The following is a 13,347-nucleotide window of genomic DNA, read 5'->3' as shown; positions in this document are numbered from 1 at the left end:
AACCAAAGGAGACCAACAGCCTGCTGTGCTCCATGCGTGAAGTACAGAGGACACCCTTGGCACCCAGGGGTCCTGTGTAAGATCTGGCTGCCGTGATTGGCCATAATGAGCATTCCAACAGTCGCCTCCCTAGCTGCTGGTACTTGAATCCAGCTGTTGTTTCACCACTTCAAGTGGAGGGGGCTGGCCAGGCCACCCAGGGTGAAGTGGAGGCGCTGGGATTGATTCCATGAGGTCAGGGGAGGCCGGACGCCTGGTCCCAGGAAGCAGGCCTCACCATCAGCCAGGCCCGTCTGGTCTCAGAAGGCACCCACAGGGTGCGGGTGTCGTGGTTTCCCCAGGTCACAAGGGTTCATTTCTGCCCAGCAGCCCTCCTCCCCAAACCCTGGGTACATGTCGGTAGCAGACAGGGTTTCAGTTCCCATCCGGAGGACTCCAGGGTGTCTATCTGAGCCTTAGGTAGGCCAACTGATCCCCCCTCCTCCCCAGCATTAGATACCCGAGACACAGGCAAGCCAGCCTCCACCCCTGTGTGTCCACCAGAGGCCCCAGCTCCGCCTCCCCCCCACCCCGGCCCCAGAAGTCCTAAACTCAACTCCTCCCATCAGGCACGGTGGTTCTCAAATCTTCTCAGATGCTTGCATTCTTCATGAACTTTTAGAATCTCTGACCTATCAAAGTTCTAATACCCCAGCATCCCTGCCGTTTTTAGGAACCTGGAAAGCCCCTCATCCCCACCCCCAGGGAGCCCCACCCCACCACCCAACAGCTTCAGCTCACAGCGGCCAGACCACACCCTCCTGGCCTGTGATGCCCCAGGGAGGGCAGAAGCCGCAGGGAGGCTGTGTGATCCTGGGCCAGGCCCTTCCCCTCTCCAAGTTGGGCTCCTGGGAGGAGCCAGAAAAAACTCCCTTTCTGCCTCACCCTTTCATACTCCAGCCCTGTGGCACCCCCTACTGGCCGCTGTGGGAAGAGCAGGCAGGATGCACTGGAAAAGGAGCAGACAGGAAAACCAGGCCTCCCATGGTTTTTTTTCCATGTATTTTTGTTGTTGGTTTTTTTTTTTTCTGTAAAATGTCCCAGTTCTTCCATAACTTATAAACATGATTTATACCGAGGAGTGGATGGGAAAGTGGGTGGGGGCTGGCCAGGGATAGGGAAGCTCCTCTTCTTGCTGCCCCCTTGGGGCTGGGCCCCAGGGCCCTTTGGGGGAGGGGGACGCCCCAACACCTCCCTGAGGTTGTCTGGCCGCCTCTGCCCTGGCGCTCAGAATCTGGCGTGCTCCTCGATTTCGGAACCCCTTCGGGACCCCAGGCCCTCGGGGCACAGCGTCCCTGGCGCTCTGAATCCTGAAGTGCCCACAGTTCCAGAGTTCCCCCCTCAGCCGCTGGGGCGATGGGTCCCCTCCGTTCTGCTGCTCCTCCTGACCCCCAAGGAGGGAGGGAAGGGAGAGGAAGTGGGGCTTAGGTCTCCCCTCCGTGCCAGGGGGAGGGGGAGGTTGGATCTGAAAGCAGGAGGGAGTGGGAGGCAGAGGCCAGGAGAGGCTCAGCCGATGGTGAGGCCAAAACCGCACTGGAACTTGTTCTTTCGGTGATTCAGGAAGGCCCCGAGGGCCAGCGTCAGGGGCAGGGGCGGGAGCTTCTTCTCCAGCGTGGCACCCACGATCCAGTTGCTGTCCACGGAGCCTGCGGGCAACAGCTGTGCTGAAAGCCGCGTGTATGCCAACTTCCCACCGTCTCTGTGGAGTCCCATGCCCTCCAGGCTACCTCAGGCACCGCCAGCCAGACTGCCGGCTCCCAGACCTTGACCACACTGTGCCCAGAAACCTTTCCTTGCACCCCAAGTACATCAGACCAGAGAACAACCAGCTCACTTCTCTTCTGCTCTCCACTCAGCAAGCTGACCCCTCTGGGGAGCCCTCTGCCACCCTGTGGGCTCCACTGTGCCCATCCTGTCCACCCCAGGTCCTCCTTCCCTGGGGCTAGGTCTGTCCTTCCTAGTGTGACCCCTGTGAAGACAGCTGTCCCCAGCACCCCTGGCACAAGGCTGGGCACAGTGGATGCTCAGCATCTGCCGAATGACTGGAGTGTCCCCTTGGGCTCTTTTGCCAGAGCCCGACAGATGTGCACATGCCAGAACCCTCCCCATGTGGGGGCGGAGCTGGAACCCCAACTCCGCCTCTGTACTGGCTGATGAACAAGCAGGGGCTGGAAGCTTTCACAGGTGAAACCGCCCCCACCCCAGGCCTTCTCACTGCCAGCAGAAGTCCTGCCCGGGGCTGACAGAAGAGGCCTTTGGGGGTGGTCTTCACACCCCCAAACCTGAGAACCACGGGGCCCAAGAAGACCCAAGACCGGACAGAGGACTAGAGGCAGTTGGTCTTGGAGGCGGCTCTGGGCCTGGCAGTGGCTGCACCCACTCCGGGAGCCTTGTCTCCACTGACGAGGTGAGTGGGGTGAGCGGGGTGAGCCGGCTGCGCTCCAAGTTACCTCCCACTTTTGGAAAAAGAGAAATGAGGGCAGAGTGCGGGGATGGGAGAGGGTGGCTGGCAGGGGTGCGGAGCCCAGGGCCCGGGCCCCCAGGTAATTTGGAGGCCCTCAAGAGTCCTGGCACGCTGCCCTTCACCATCTCCTGTGGCCTACACCCACTCAAAGAGAGTCACCTCTCAGCCTGTTTCCCAGGGTGGGAAACTGAGGCCTGTACCTTTGAAGAGGAGGTTGGCCTTGGGCAGGTCCAGCTGGTACCCAAAGGAGACACTCGTGTCCTGCATTCTTGTGCTGGCCTCAAACTCCACGCCCACCTGCAGCTGCGGGGGGCCGGGGTAACACACAGAGTCAGCTTCCCAGACCAGACTCCAGGGCACGCAAACCCCTGGCCACCCCCACCTGGCAGTGCACCCACGCAGCCGGTCCCTGGACCGCTCACCTGGTCACTGGCTTTGTGGTAGTACGTGGCATGCATGCCCGCCTGGCCTAATGTCACTGTCGCCAGCCAGTTGTTTACTGTGAGAGAGCGGGGTGGGGGTGGGGACAGGTCACCAAGGGGACTTGGGAACCCAGATGCCCCCTCCCTCAGACCAGGAGTCGAGGTCTCCAGGCCCCCTCCTCCCTCAGACCGAGACCCCCAGCCTCTCCACCCTCGGACCCAGGAGTTCAAGCCCCAGCCCCTCCTCCGACCTGTGGGCCCCAGGCTCACACGTGTATTTCCCAGCTAGAGACATGACAGTGCCCTCCTCCCCAGGCCGCCGGTGGTAGACCAGCTCTCCGCCCAGGGCCAGACATGGCGTGATGCTCTGGAGGTAGTGGGCCACGAGGATTCCTGCAGGCAAGGAGGCAGGGTGTTACTTGGTGGTCAGCGTGTGCCCGGCCAGGGTGCTAGGCTGGACTTCTGCTCCAGGCAGTCTGGAAGGCAGGCCCATGGCAGAGGTTCAGGGCCTGCCCCCAGGCCCCCCACACCTGCTTCTCAATGGGGAGTTCACAGGGCTACGAGGTCAGCCCCCTAGAACCCGTGGGACCTCGTTTGGTCTGTACAACCCTGTGCAGCTGGCATTCAGTTGCCACTGTCTACAGAAGAGGCTGAGGGCATTCAGTCACTCACCCACGGTCACAAAGTGTGTGACCCACTCTGCCGCTGAGAGAGGCAGGAGGGGAGGGATCGGGGAGAGCACACATCCAGTGCTAGAAGGCAGGGGTTCACACTGCAGCCCCACCACTCGCCTGTAGAGTCATCGGAGCCACTGGTGCCACCTCTCCACAAGGGAGCCCAGAGGAAGGACGCGGGCACAGCGCACAGAGCGTGCCCAGGGCTCAGTGATCCCTTCGACCGAGCCTCTGTCCCTTGGCAGCAGGGACACCCGGGGGGCCCCATGAGTGCCTGCTGACAGAGCATCTCCATCATGGGGCTGAATTCCTGAACTCATGCCTGTCTTTGCAGCCCAGGAGGGTAGCTGCCACGAACGTGATCTCACAGGTGGGGAAGTGGGAGGAAGACAGAGTGAGAGATGCAGAGGGAGTGACAGGGAAACAGACAACCTACAAAATGAGGAATGTAAGGTCCTTTGGAGAGAACCCACCAAGACTGAGCAGAGACACCCATTAAGAAAGAGAAAGACCCCATAAAGGGGAAAGCCGGAATAGATAGGGGCAGGATGGGGCAGGAGCAAGGATGTTGCTTCTCCAAGAACACCCGACTCGCAGATTCAGATTGGCTGAGGGAGCCCGGCAGGGACTGGGAGGACATGACAAGGGTGGCTGCACCTGGGAGAGGGCTGCTGGTGCGGCTGAGAGAGGCTGAGGGCTCGTGGCCCGAACCCTGGCAGTGTCTCCTGGGCGGCCTGGAGCGGCCACTCTGGGCCCCTGCCAGCACTGTGTACATTTTTTCTTCCAACAAGCAGATGACACACTCATCCCTTTGGGCTGGCTATGAAACTATCACCAGCACACCCCTGGCCAGAATCACCCCCTCATGCAATTGAGGGAAACATAGGCCCGAAGAAGGAAAAGTGACTGGCTAGACTCACAAAGGGACTTAAACTCATTGGCCTCTCAGCTCTGCCCACTGCTGGGACTGAGGGCTGGGAGACCCCTGAACATCTCCCCAACCTTCTCACTTCCGGTTTCCTGGCCTGCCTTGCCTCTTGCTCCCCCAGCCCTACCCTCCTCCCTGGTCTGCCCTAGCCTCACGCTCTCTAGCCACTTACTGAGAGAGCTCCCACTAAAGCACAAACCCCACCCTGCTGTCCCTCTGCTCAGAATGTCCCGTGGCTCCCCAGTGCCAAGATCCTGGCTCCTCACAGCACAGCTGCAAGACTCCACATGGCCTGGCTGCAGCTTGGAAACAGAGCCACTTCGTCTTCCCGTAACACAGCTAGCACACTTGCCTCAAGGCTGCATGAACGCACAGAGCTCAGAGCTGTCGGCCACACAGTTCCTGCTGCCCGTGCTCCCTTCTTCCCTCTGCTTCGTCCGGCCAACCAACCACCTGCACCTCAGTATCGCGTGGATTTGGCTACTTCTTTCTCTCCAGTATGCTGCTGGGTCAGAACTACCATCCCCATGGGACTCCGGCACCCCGGTCCCCCGCTTCCGATGGACTCCTGTCATTGGTGAGGACACAGCACGGAGCCTGTGGGAACTCAGGCCTGAGTGCGGTCTCTGGGGCTGAAGTCTCCCTCCCCGCCCCCAGGTGCCCTGCAGAAACCGACTTGTTCCCGAGCCGTGGCTCCCTCTCTGCTCCCCCATCACTGGGGCCCAGGATGCTCTTGCTCCCAGAGCCGAACAACGTGCCACCCAGGATGCACATCCTCGTGGGCCTCTTTCCTGAACCTGTCACCCCTTCCTGAATCCCCGAAGCTCTCTCTTGTCCCCGTGGCACGAGAGCTCCTGGAGCTGGGACTGTGTCGAGACCGGCAGCTCTCATCCAAGGCCACTTGTTCCGCTGGGTCTGCAGCACCCACGAAGTACCTGGAGCCCAAACCCCGCGAGGAGGAGAGAAAGTGGGTCACAGGCCTGTGAGAGCGAAGAGCAGCCTGTCTGCCTCCCAAACCTGCTGGGCAGGGGCAGGTTTGGGGTACCACCCGCGGGCCCTTTCCCTACTCGGCTGGGGCCACACCAGGGTTCCTCAGGGGAGTCACCTGGGGCAGGAAGAGCAGACGCTGGGGGCAGATGCTCAGGCTGGGGCAGCACCTAAAGGAAGGCGGTTCCTGGCCCCAGCCCGACAGGACCGATTCCCGTACCTGTGCCCCCACACAGCACCAGCACACTCACCCCTCGCTCAGCCCTTCCTGAGCGCTGCCCCCCTCCACCCTGCCTCGGACTAGACGCGAGCACCCTAGAGAAGCGGTTGCTGTCCTGCCAGCTGAGACAGCTCCCCGACTTTGTTGAAGTTCTCATGGCAACCTGGATGTTTCCTGTGTAGGATTTCTCACACCAGGAAGGTCACAGTGTGATCATCTGTTTAAAGGCAAATGTCCCTCCCTCTGGCCCAGAGGGGCCCTGTGAAGGCAGGAGGGGCTGGCTCAGCCCTGGCCGTGTCCCAGCACTGCCCCATCCAGGGCTGACACACAGCAGGTGCTCAGAATACAGCAGAGGCTGCAAAGGAGTTGAGCCCGTGGGCAGGGAACCGAGTAAGAACACGGGCCCTTGAATTGGGCCATGACTCAAATTCCAGCTCCTCTGCTTCCTCGCTGGGTGATCCCAAGCGACTGATTTCACCCTGAGCCTCAGTTTACTCATCTGTGAAATGGGAGCCACAAAAACAGATGCCCTATCCATGGCGGGGTGGCGTACACAACACTGAGAGCACCAACTACACGTCAGGCCTGGAACTTAGCACTGAAGACACAATTCCACTGAATCCAGAGGCACTCACTGCTACTGTGCCCTTGTGACAGAGGACGAAACTGAGGGACAGAGGGGTGCAGTCACCAGGGCCGAGTCCCAGCCATCGATGGTACGTTACTTGCATGCTCAGCAGGGACCTGGCCCTGTAGGTGGTTTCCACCAGTGTCTAAAGGGAAGAAGAGGAACCCAGAGGCTAGTGCTGGGGGCACAGAAGGATGATGCTGGCAAGCGTGAGGGCCGGGGAGGGGTGCTAGCACTGCAGAGGAGAGTGTGGACTCTGGGCACAACTCACTGAGGCCTTTAGGAGGCGTTCCCCTCGGGGCCCCAGTCAGATGGGACGACAGCGGCACCTGCCCCACAGGGCTGCTGAGAGGCTCTGGGAGCTGAATGCTGTGCCCCCTGTGCCTAGGACGACTAAACGAAGGGGCAGATACACCTGACATGCTCAGGGCCTGACGACAGGCCGAGGGAAAAGCAGGGACCTGCCTTTACACTGCTCGCTCCTTTGCTCGGCGCTTCCTGAGCACCTGTTCTGGCCCCAGCATGGTACCAGGTGCTGGGCACACAGCGGTGAGTGGGCAGGCAAGTCCCGGCCTGAAAGAGCTGACACCACAGCATGGGAGACAGCCAAGCGAAGAGACAATTTCAGACGGAGGTGCTACGAAGACCATGAACAAGTGCACACTTTCATCACAGAAGGGCTTTTTGTGAGGGTAATGTGTGCCCCGAGACTCATTCAGCCACGTCGAAACTAGAGAAGAATTCTAAGTAATAGCAACGGCATGTGCAAAGGTCCTGGGGCAGAAACACAGTCATTCCAGGAAGTGTCAGAAAAACTCTCAGGGTCCAACCACACTGAGTGTGAGCAGACGGGTGCTGCCATCAGAGGTCAGAAAGAAACAGAAATGTTCCTTCCTGCCCAAGGCCCCTCACTTCTCCTGGGATCCCCCCACCCCCACCGCCGACAGAGCAGCACCTAGGAGACCTCTCACGCCCAGCTTCCCCATCTCCTAGATTTTACGACACAGCCCTTTCCTCTCCCATCCCCTTTCCAGCTGCTTGCCGCCTCCTCCAGGGTAGCTCCTCTTCCTCTGAGAAGGTTCCTTAGCCTCTGGCAGGCAGAAGTAGGAGCTCTCCCTGGGCACCCCCCAAGTTTCTGGGTTTCTGTCTTCACAAACGCAGTCACTACCCACTGCTCTCCGTGACAGAACAGATGCAGAATCACCAACTCCACCGTTCTAGCCGTTCAAGCCAAAACTCGGGAGTCATCCTAATTCCTCTTTGTCTTCCACAGCCAATCCATTAGCAAACCCCATCAGCGCCACCTTCAGAGTACAACAGCTTCTCATCCCCCCACCACTCCTGCAGCAGGTCCCTTTGTAGTCTGTTTCCCCCCTGCCAGCACAGGGGGTCCTGTTAGAAGCCGAGTCAGATCCTGTCCCTGTCAAATGCCTCTGGTGGCCTGACACATTCACAGTGAAGACCAAGCTTCCGCAAAGCCTCGTGTGGTTTGGCCCTGACTCCTTGGGTTTCTGTCACTCACACTCACTCTCCTTCTTCACTCATTACGGCCACTGTCCTCTTCGCTGTGCTTCAGCTGCAAGAACCTCTGATGTCCCAGCAGAGGGTCCTGCCTCAGGGCTTTTGTGCTGGCTGGTTCCTTTGGCTGAAAAGCTCCTTTCCCGTGTCTGCTTGGCACCCTCCCTCCGGCTCAGTCTTTGCTCAGGTACCCTCTGTGACTGAGGCACTCCCTGAGGCCTCCACTCCAAGCTCCTGAGACCCCCTCTCTCGGCACAGCCCCATAATCACCTGACCCCCTCAGGTGAGAGGTCCCAGAGGGCTGACTTCACTCTCCTTTGTCCGGCACCTTGCCCTATAGGACACACATGCATAGTCAGTAAGTACTCATTAGAGAGGCCAGAAATACAGACAGAAGTCCAGCGGTTCCCACCCCCAGCCAACCCAAACAGGAATTTTCCCTGTCAGCCTCCACACGTCAATCAGCACTCAGGAGGAGACCACCGGTCTCCCGCCCACCGCCTGCGGAAGCTACTGCCCTGGGACCTGCTCTGAGCCCACCGACAGCACTGGAGCCCCACCCCCACCAATAGCAAATAAGGGCAGCTCAGCTCCTCAGCACCCATTATTACGTGCCTGACTCCCTTTGATGCATTCCATACACGTGAACTCCCGTGACCTACTCAGTGACCCTGTGAGCAGCCTGACTTCACAGGCGAGGAAACCGACGCCCACAGAGGTGCCAGAACCTGTCTGCCATTGCAATGAGGCCGGCAGCGGAGCTTGCGCCTGCTCTCTCACCAGCGACGCTGTGCTGCCTGATGTTTCTGAACCCCTTCTGCCCGTGCCCACCTCTCAGATGGCACAATGGAGGTCCGGAGAAGGGGATGGACTTGCCAGCAAGGCTGGGATTGGAATGAGACCGGCCCCCCAAGCCCTGTGTCTCTTACCTGAACCCACCAGGACGTCAGGGTTCCCCAGGGTGATGGCTGCTGTGAAGTCAGAGCCCCGGTACTCCCCGTCCACCTGCCAGTTCACGAACTTTGACTGCTGGGTCTGCAGGGAAGGAAGGGGAGCGTGAGGGCAGCCTGGTGCCCAGGTCAGCCGGGTGAGCCTCCAACTCGACTCCCACTCACCTGGATGGCCATCTTGGACCTGAGGCCGGGGCCCAGCTGGTGAATGACCTGAGCGTTGAGGCTGCCACTATTGTCCATGTCACCCACCAACACGGGGAATGCCTGTGAGGCGGAGAGTAAGGTAAGGTAAGAGGTTAGAGGGCAGAGGTGTAGCATTATGCAAGTACACAAGTGACAGGCCCAGGAGAGATGCTTAGAATCAGAAAGCTTCAACAGAATCACAGAAATGGAGGTCACATGGAAGGTTGTCAGTGGAGAAGTGAGAGGGTGAGAGAGGGGGAAAAAGGAACAGAAAATAAGTAGCAAAAATCATAGGTTGAAAATAGACAGGGGGAGGCTAAGAATCGTATAGGAAATGGAGAAGCCAAAGAACTAATATGTAAAACCTGTGGACCTGAACTAAAAGCGGGGAATGCAGGTGAGAGAGGGTGTGCAGGTCGAAGGGGAATAAAAGGAGAAAAATAGGACAACTGTAATAGCATAATCAATAAAATGTATTAAATATGTATATGTTTTTTAAAAAGTCAGGTAAAAAAAAAAAAAAAGAAAGCTTCAGACTGAGGATTCCCTCTTCCAAGAAGCCCTCCTGACCACCTAGGCTGAACAAGGTTCCCCTCTGGACTCCTATAGCCTTTGCATCCCCCCCTTTCAGGCCTGCCCACCCCCTGGACTGTGACTCCCTGGGGACAGACCTGTTCCCTCTCTCCACTAGACTGTGAGCACGTTAGCTGCTTCAGTCACTGCTATTACCCCAGCACAGAGCTGGGCACAGAATGGGGGTACAATGAAAGCTTGTAGATAAGCAAATTTATTGAATGGAAATAGGTAACTAATTCAGCCCTGGCTGGTGTGGCTCAGTGGATTGAGTGCGGCCTGCGAACCAAAGGGTCACTAGTTTGAATCCAAGTCAGGGCACATGCCTGGGTTGCAGGCCAGGTCCCCAGTGGGGGCGCATGACAGGCAGCCATACATTGATATTTTTCTCCCTCTCTTCCCCCTCCAAAAATAAATAAATATAATCTTTAAAAAAAAGTCAACTAATTCAGTGTCCCAGCTAACCCTAACCCCAGCCTCCTTCCAGGCCTCCAGTTTTGCCCCCACTCCCCTAACCTAGCCTCTCTCTGCATGACAGCCTGAGCCACGTTTCTAAAGCATCAACCTGACCAGACCTTTTCCCTAATTCAAATCTTTCCATGGCTCTCCAGTGCCCCCTAGGGAAAGTCCACATGCCTAGCTTGACATTCAAAGCCTCCCCCAGCACAAGACTGGGCAGAGGGGTTCAGGATGAAGGAATGACCCCCATTCCAATGCACCTTGGAGAGACACAGCTCTGCCCCTCACAGCCCCCTCTGCAGCTCTGGCCTCCTACTGACAAAGCCTCCTGGTGGTTGGCTATGTATTTGTTAGGAAGAGTCATACAATGAATGAAATGACAAGAGGAAACTCACCTCTGTGGGACTCAGCTGCTTTGTCCCCACGTACGTGACCCCGAAGTGGTAGTTGGACTCCCCAATTGTGCTGAGGGCTACTGTGTGGTTCACCTGAGAGAGGAGGGAGGGCTGTGGGCATGAGGCTGCAGGCCACCCCCCGAGGCCCAGCGGAGCCCACCTCTAGCCTCAGATGGGGCATACCTGTCTGTCGGGCTTCCCTACCAAGGAGGGAAAGACAAGCCTCTATGGCTGGGCAGGGGGTGAGGACTAGGAGGCTTCGCCTAACTAGATTGGAGACTTAAGAGGAGGAATGGCTGTGGGCGGGGCCACATACTTGACACTTCACTTTTGGATGTTATGCTAGAAGGGGCATCTCTGAATTCTGGGTCCCTAAACAGTACCATTGGCTCCCCACTGAGAAATCAGCCTGGCACTGTGTCTCTGAATCAAGTCTTTTCTAGCACTAGAGCCCAGCCCTTTAGGGAGGAGGGAGGGGTTTGTAGGTGCTGATGCAGGGGGATAGATGGGAGCACCTCTGGAGGCAAGAAGGCTCACCTGGAAATGGTTACTCAACCCTTTGTTGACTGTGAGCTTGACACCTTCCATCTGAATAGGAAAGAGCTCTGAGGAAGAGAAATGCTGTCACACTCCACACACACACACACACACACACACACACACACCCAATTCTCACCCCAGCCCTCCCTTCTCCAAGGAACCATGGCAGAATGTCCCGCAGGGTGTCCGACCAGTAACACGGCAGTGTGCCTGATGGATGCGGCCAAACCAGAGCCTGTGCCTGCGTCCAAATCCCAGTGCCAACCACCCACAACTGCATGCCTTTAGCTAAGTTCCCTTATCTCTGTCAAACTTGTCATCTGCACGATGACATGCACCACATGGAAACATCGCAGAGATTTTACGACTTAATATATACCGAATGCCGGAATAGCACTCCATAAATCTCCAACACTTTTGCTATCACAATGATCCCAAGCCAGGATTCAGAAGCTTTGGTTTTCACTCCCACTAGACCCTTGCTGACACCGTGACCTTGGGCCTCAGTTTCTCGGCCGATCACATGAGAAGGCTGGCTTGGCTGATCCCCGGGGCTCCTGAGGTCCCTAAGGCTTTTCTCTACTCCTATGCCATTCCATCCCGAGATTCCACCATTTGATCCCATCGTTCTAAGCTCCAAGTCCAACGTTCCACCATTCGATCCCAACGTCAACTCCTAACGCTCTGTTAAATAATCCTAAAGGTCGGTGCCAATTTTCAAGGTTGTCTCAATGTACTCCCCCTTCCCCCGAGATACTGGCCATCACACTCCCGGCAGGTCCCTCGCCCCTCACCCTTGCACTTCCGGTGGCACTCCTCGAACGTGCCCGGGTTGGGCAGGCAGCCGCAGGCCCCATCATCCGCGGTCCCTGTGGCGCTGGCGGCCGCAGTCCCGGGGGTCCGCTCTGAACCCCGACCCGAGCCAGCCCCAGAGCCCAGGCCGCCCCCGAGCGGCGGCAGCGTGAAGCCCGGAGGAGACGGCGGAGGCGGCGGCAGCCCCACGAGGGCAGGCGCCGGCGGCGGCGGCGGCCCTGCGGGAGGCGAGCTAGCGGCCAACACGTTCCCCATGGTCGCCTGCAAGGGAAAAGGTCAGAGGGCGGAGGTCAGGGCCTGCGCGCTCCAGGCCCTGTCCACAGCCAACCCCCGCCCTGCTCTGGGCGCCGGTTCTCACTGGCTGCAGCGCCTGTTCCCGGCCTGGGCTCCGCTCCCACCCCGTGTGCCACGCGCAACCGAACCCACTGCCGCCGCCGCCGCCACTATTGCCCCGCCCCACATAGCTTATTGGTTCAGCCTGCCCTAGGTTCCGCCCACTAATTTAAGAGTCTGGCCCTACTATTGGTGCCACGGGTGGGAGTCCCAGCCACTTCTTTGGAACGTCCTTTTTTATTGGCTTCCACTCTCGAGCAGGTCGAAGCACATCACCCCGCCCTTCCCATTGACTCTTGGAGCCCACGCCTATTGGTTCGGGACGCCGCGGGTTCTGGTGCTGTCCTATCATTGGTTTGTGCGGAGCACTTTGCAACGCCCACCGACTCGCCGCCTCCGCCCCTCTTTAGAAGGCGGCCCTCTTTCGACTTTGCCCCGCGGTGAAATTGCCATAATAATTGGCCGGCTTTGGTCCTTGCAGCATTATGATTGGCTCCGGCGGGCACAGGGGCCCGACCCTGGTGACATAATCAGTCTGGTGTGCTCATTGGCTAACGTGCCAGGGTCGGGGGACACGGGTAAAGGTGGGTTGCGCGGCAGAGGCTGCTAGGCAGCAAGGTCAGGCCTCGCGTCCCACCACGCACCGCGGCAGAGGGGCAGTCCCCAGTCCCGAGTCAGCGACCGAAAGCCGGAAGTGTTGGTTTTTCCCACAGTGCCTTTGGAGAATTCTAACCGGTTATGTGAACCCTCTCCTGCTTTTTGTTACCCACAATGCCCTGTACCTGCTTAACGCGACAGACCCACCCCTGTCCTTACCCATCATGCCTTCTGTTCCCCGCTCCCTACACCCTAAACCTTTGTAGCTGCGGGTTCTACCTTTGGCCCATTCATTCCTGTCCCATTACCCAGCATGCCCCCGCCCCATTCATTTCAGGTTTATTGCCTATACCAGCTGTCCTCAACCTTTTTGTCACCAAGGACCGGTTCGTTCGCTTGGCCGCCGCTCACCCCCTGCTGTGCAACCCGGTTCCTAACAGGACACGGACCGCTACCGGTCCGCGGCCCGGGGACTCCTGGCCTGTACTACCTTCAGCCTGTTTCTGTTGTACCTGTTCACTTTCGTCGTTCTTCTAGCTCTTCAATTAACTATGTTAGAGTCCATTACCCAGCATGCCTGCAGCCCCTATTTCTTCATTATCCATCTCTGCCTCTGGCTCC

At 58.4% G+C, this 13,347-nt stretch overlaps 1 protein-coding gene across 1 annotated transcript; it reads right to left on the bottom strand.

Annotated features, from left to right (window-relative positions):
- Nucleotides 1-1,024: 1,024 nt before the first annotated feature.
- Nucleotides 1,025-12,246, bottom strand: TOMM40 (translocase of outer mitochondrial membrane 40). Its single transcript, XM_045845226.1, has 10 exons — nucleotides 12,155-12,246; nucleotides 11,778-12,057; nucleotides 10,981-11,048; nucleotides 10,444-10,536; nucleotides 8,996-9,097; nucleotides 8,810-8,915; nucleotides 3,196-3,318; nucleotides 2,926-3,002; nucleotides 2,704-2,806; nucleotides 1,025-1,685 (listed from the first exon to the last, which is right to left on the bottom strand). Exons 2-10 carry the CDS (start codon nucleotides 12,049-12,051, stop codon nucleotides 1,546-1,548), a joined length of 1,086 nt encoding a protein of 361 aa, XP_045701182.1. The 5' UTR covers nucleotides 12,052-12,057; nucleotides 12,155-12,246; the 3' UTR covers nucleotides 1,025-1,545.
- Nucleotides 12,247-13,347: the final 1,101 nt, after the last annotated feature.

This window comes from Phyllostomus hastatus, unplaced genomic scaffold (assembly GCF_019186645.2).
Source record: "Phyllostomus hastatus isolate PE091 unplaced genomic scaffold, TTU_PhHast_1.1 phas_contig_468, whole genome shotgun sequence".
Lineage (NCBI taxonomy): Eukaryota > Metazoa > Chordata > Mammalia > Chiroptera > Phyllostomidae > Phyllostomus > Phyllostomus hastatus.
This window is presented reverse-complemented; position numbering and strand designations above follow the sequence as displayed.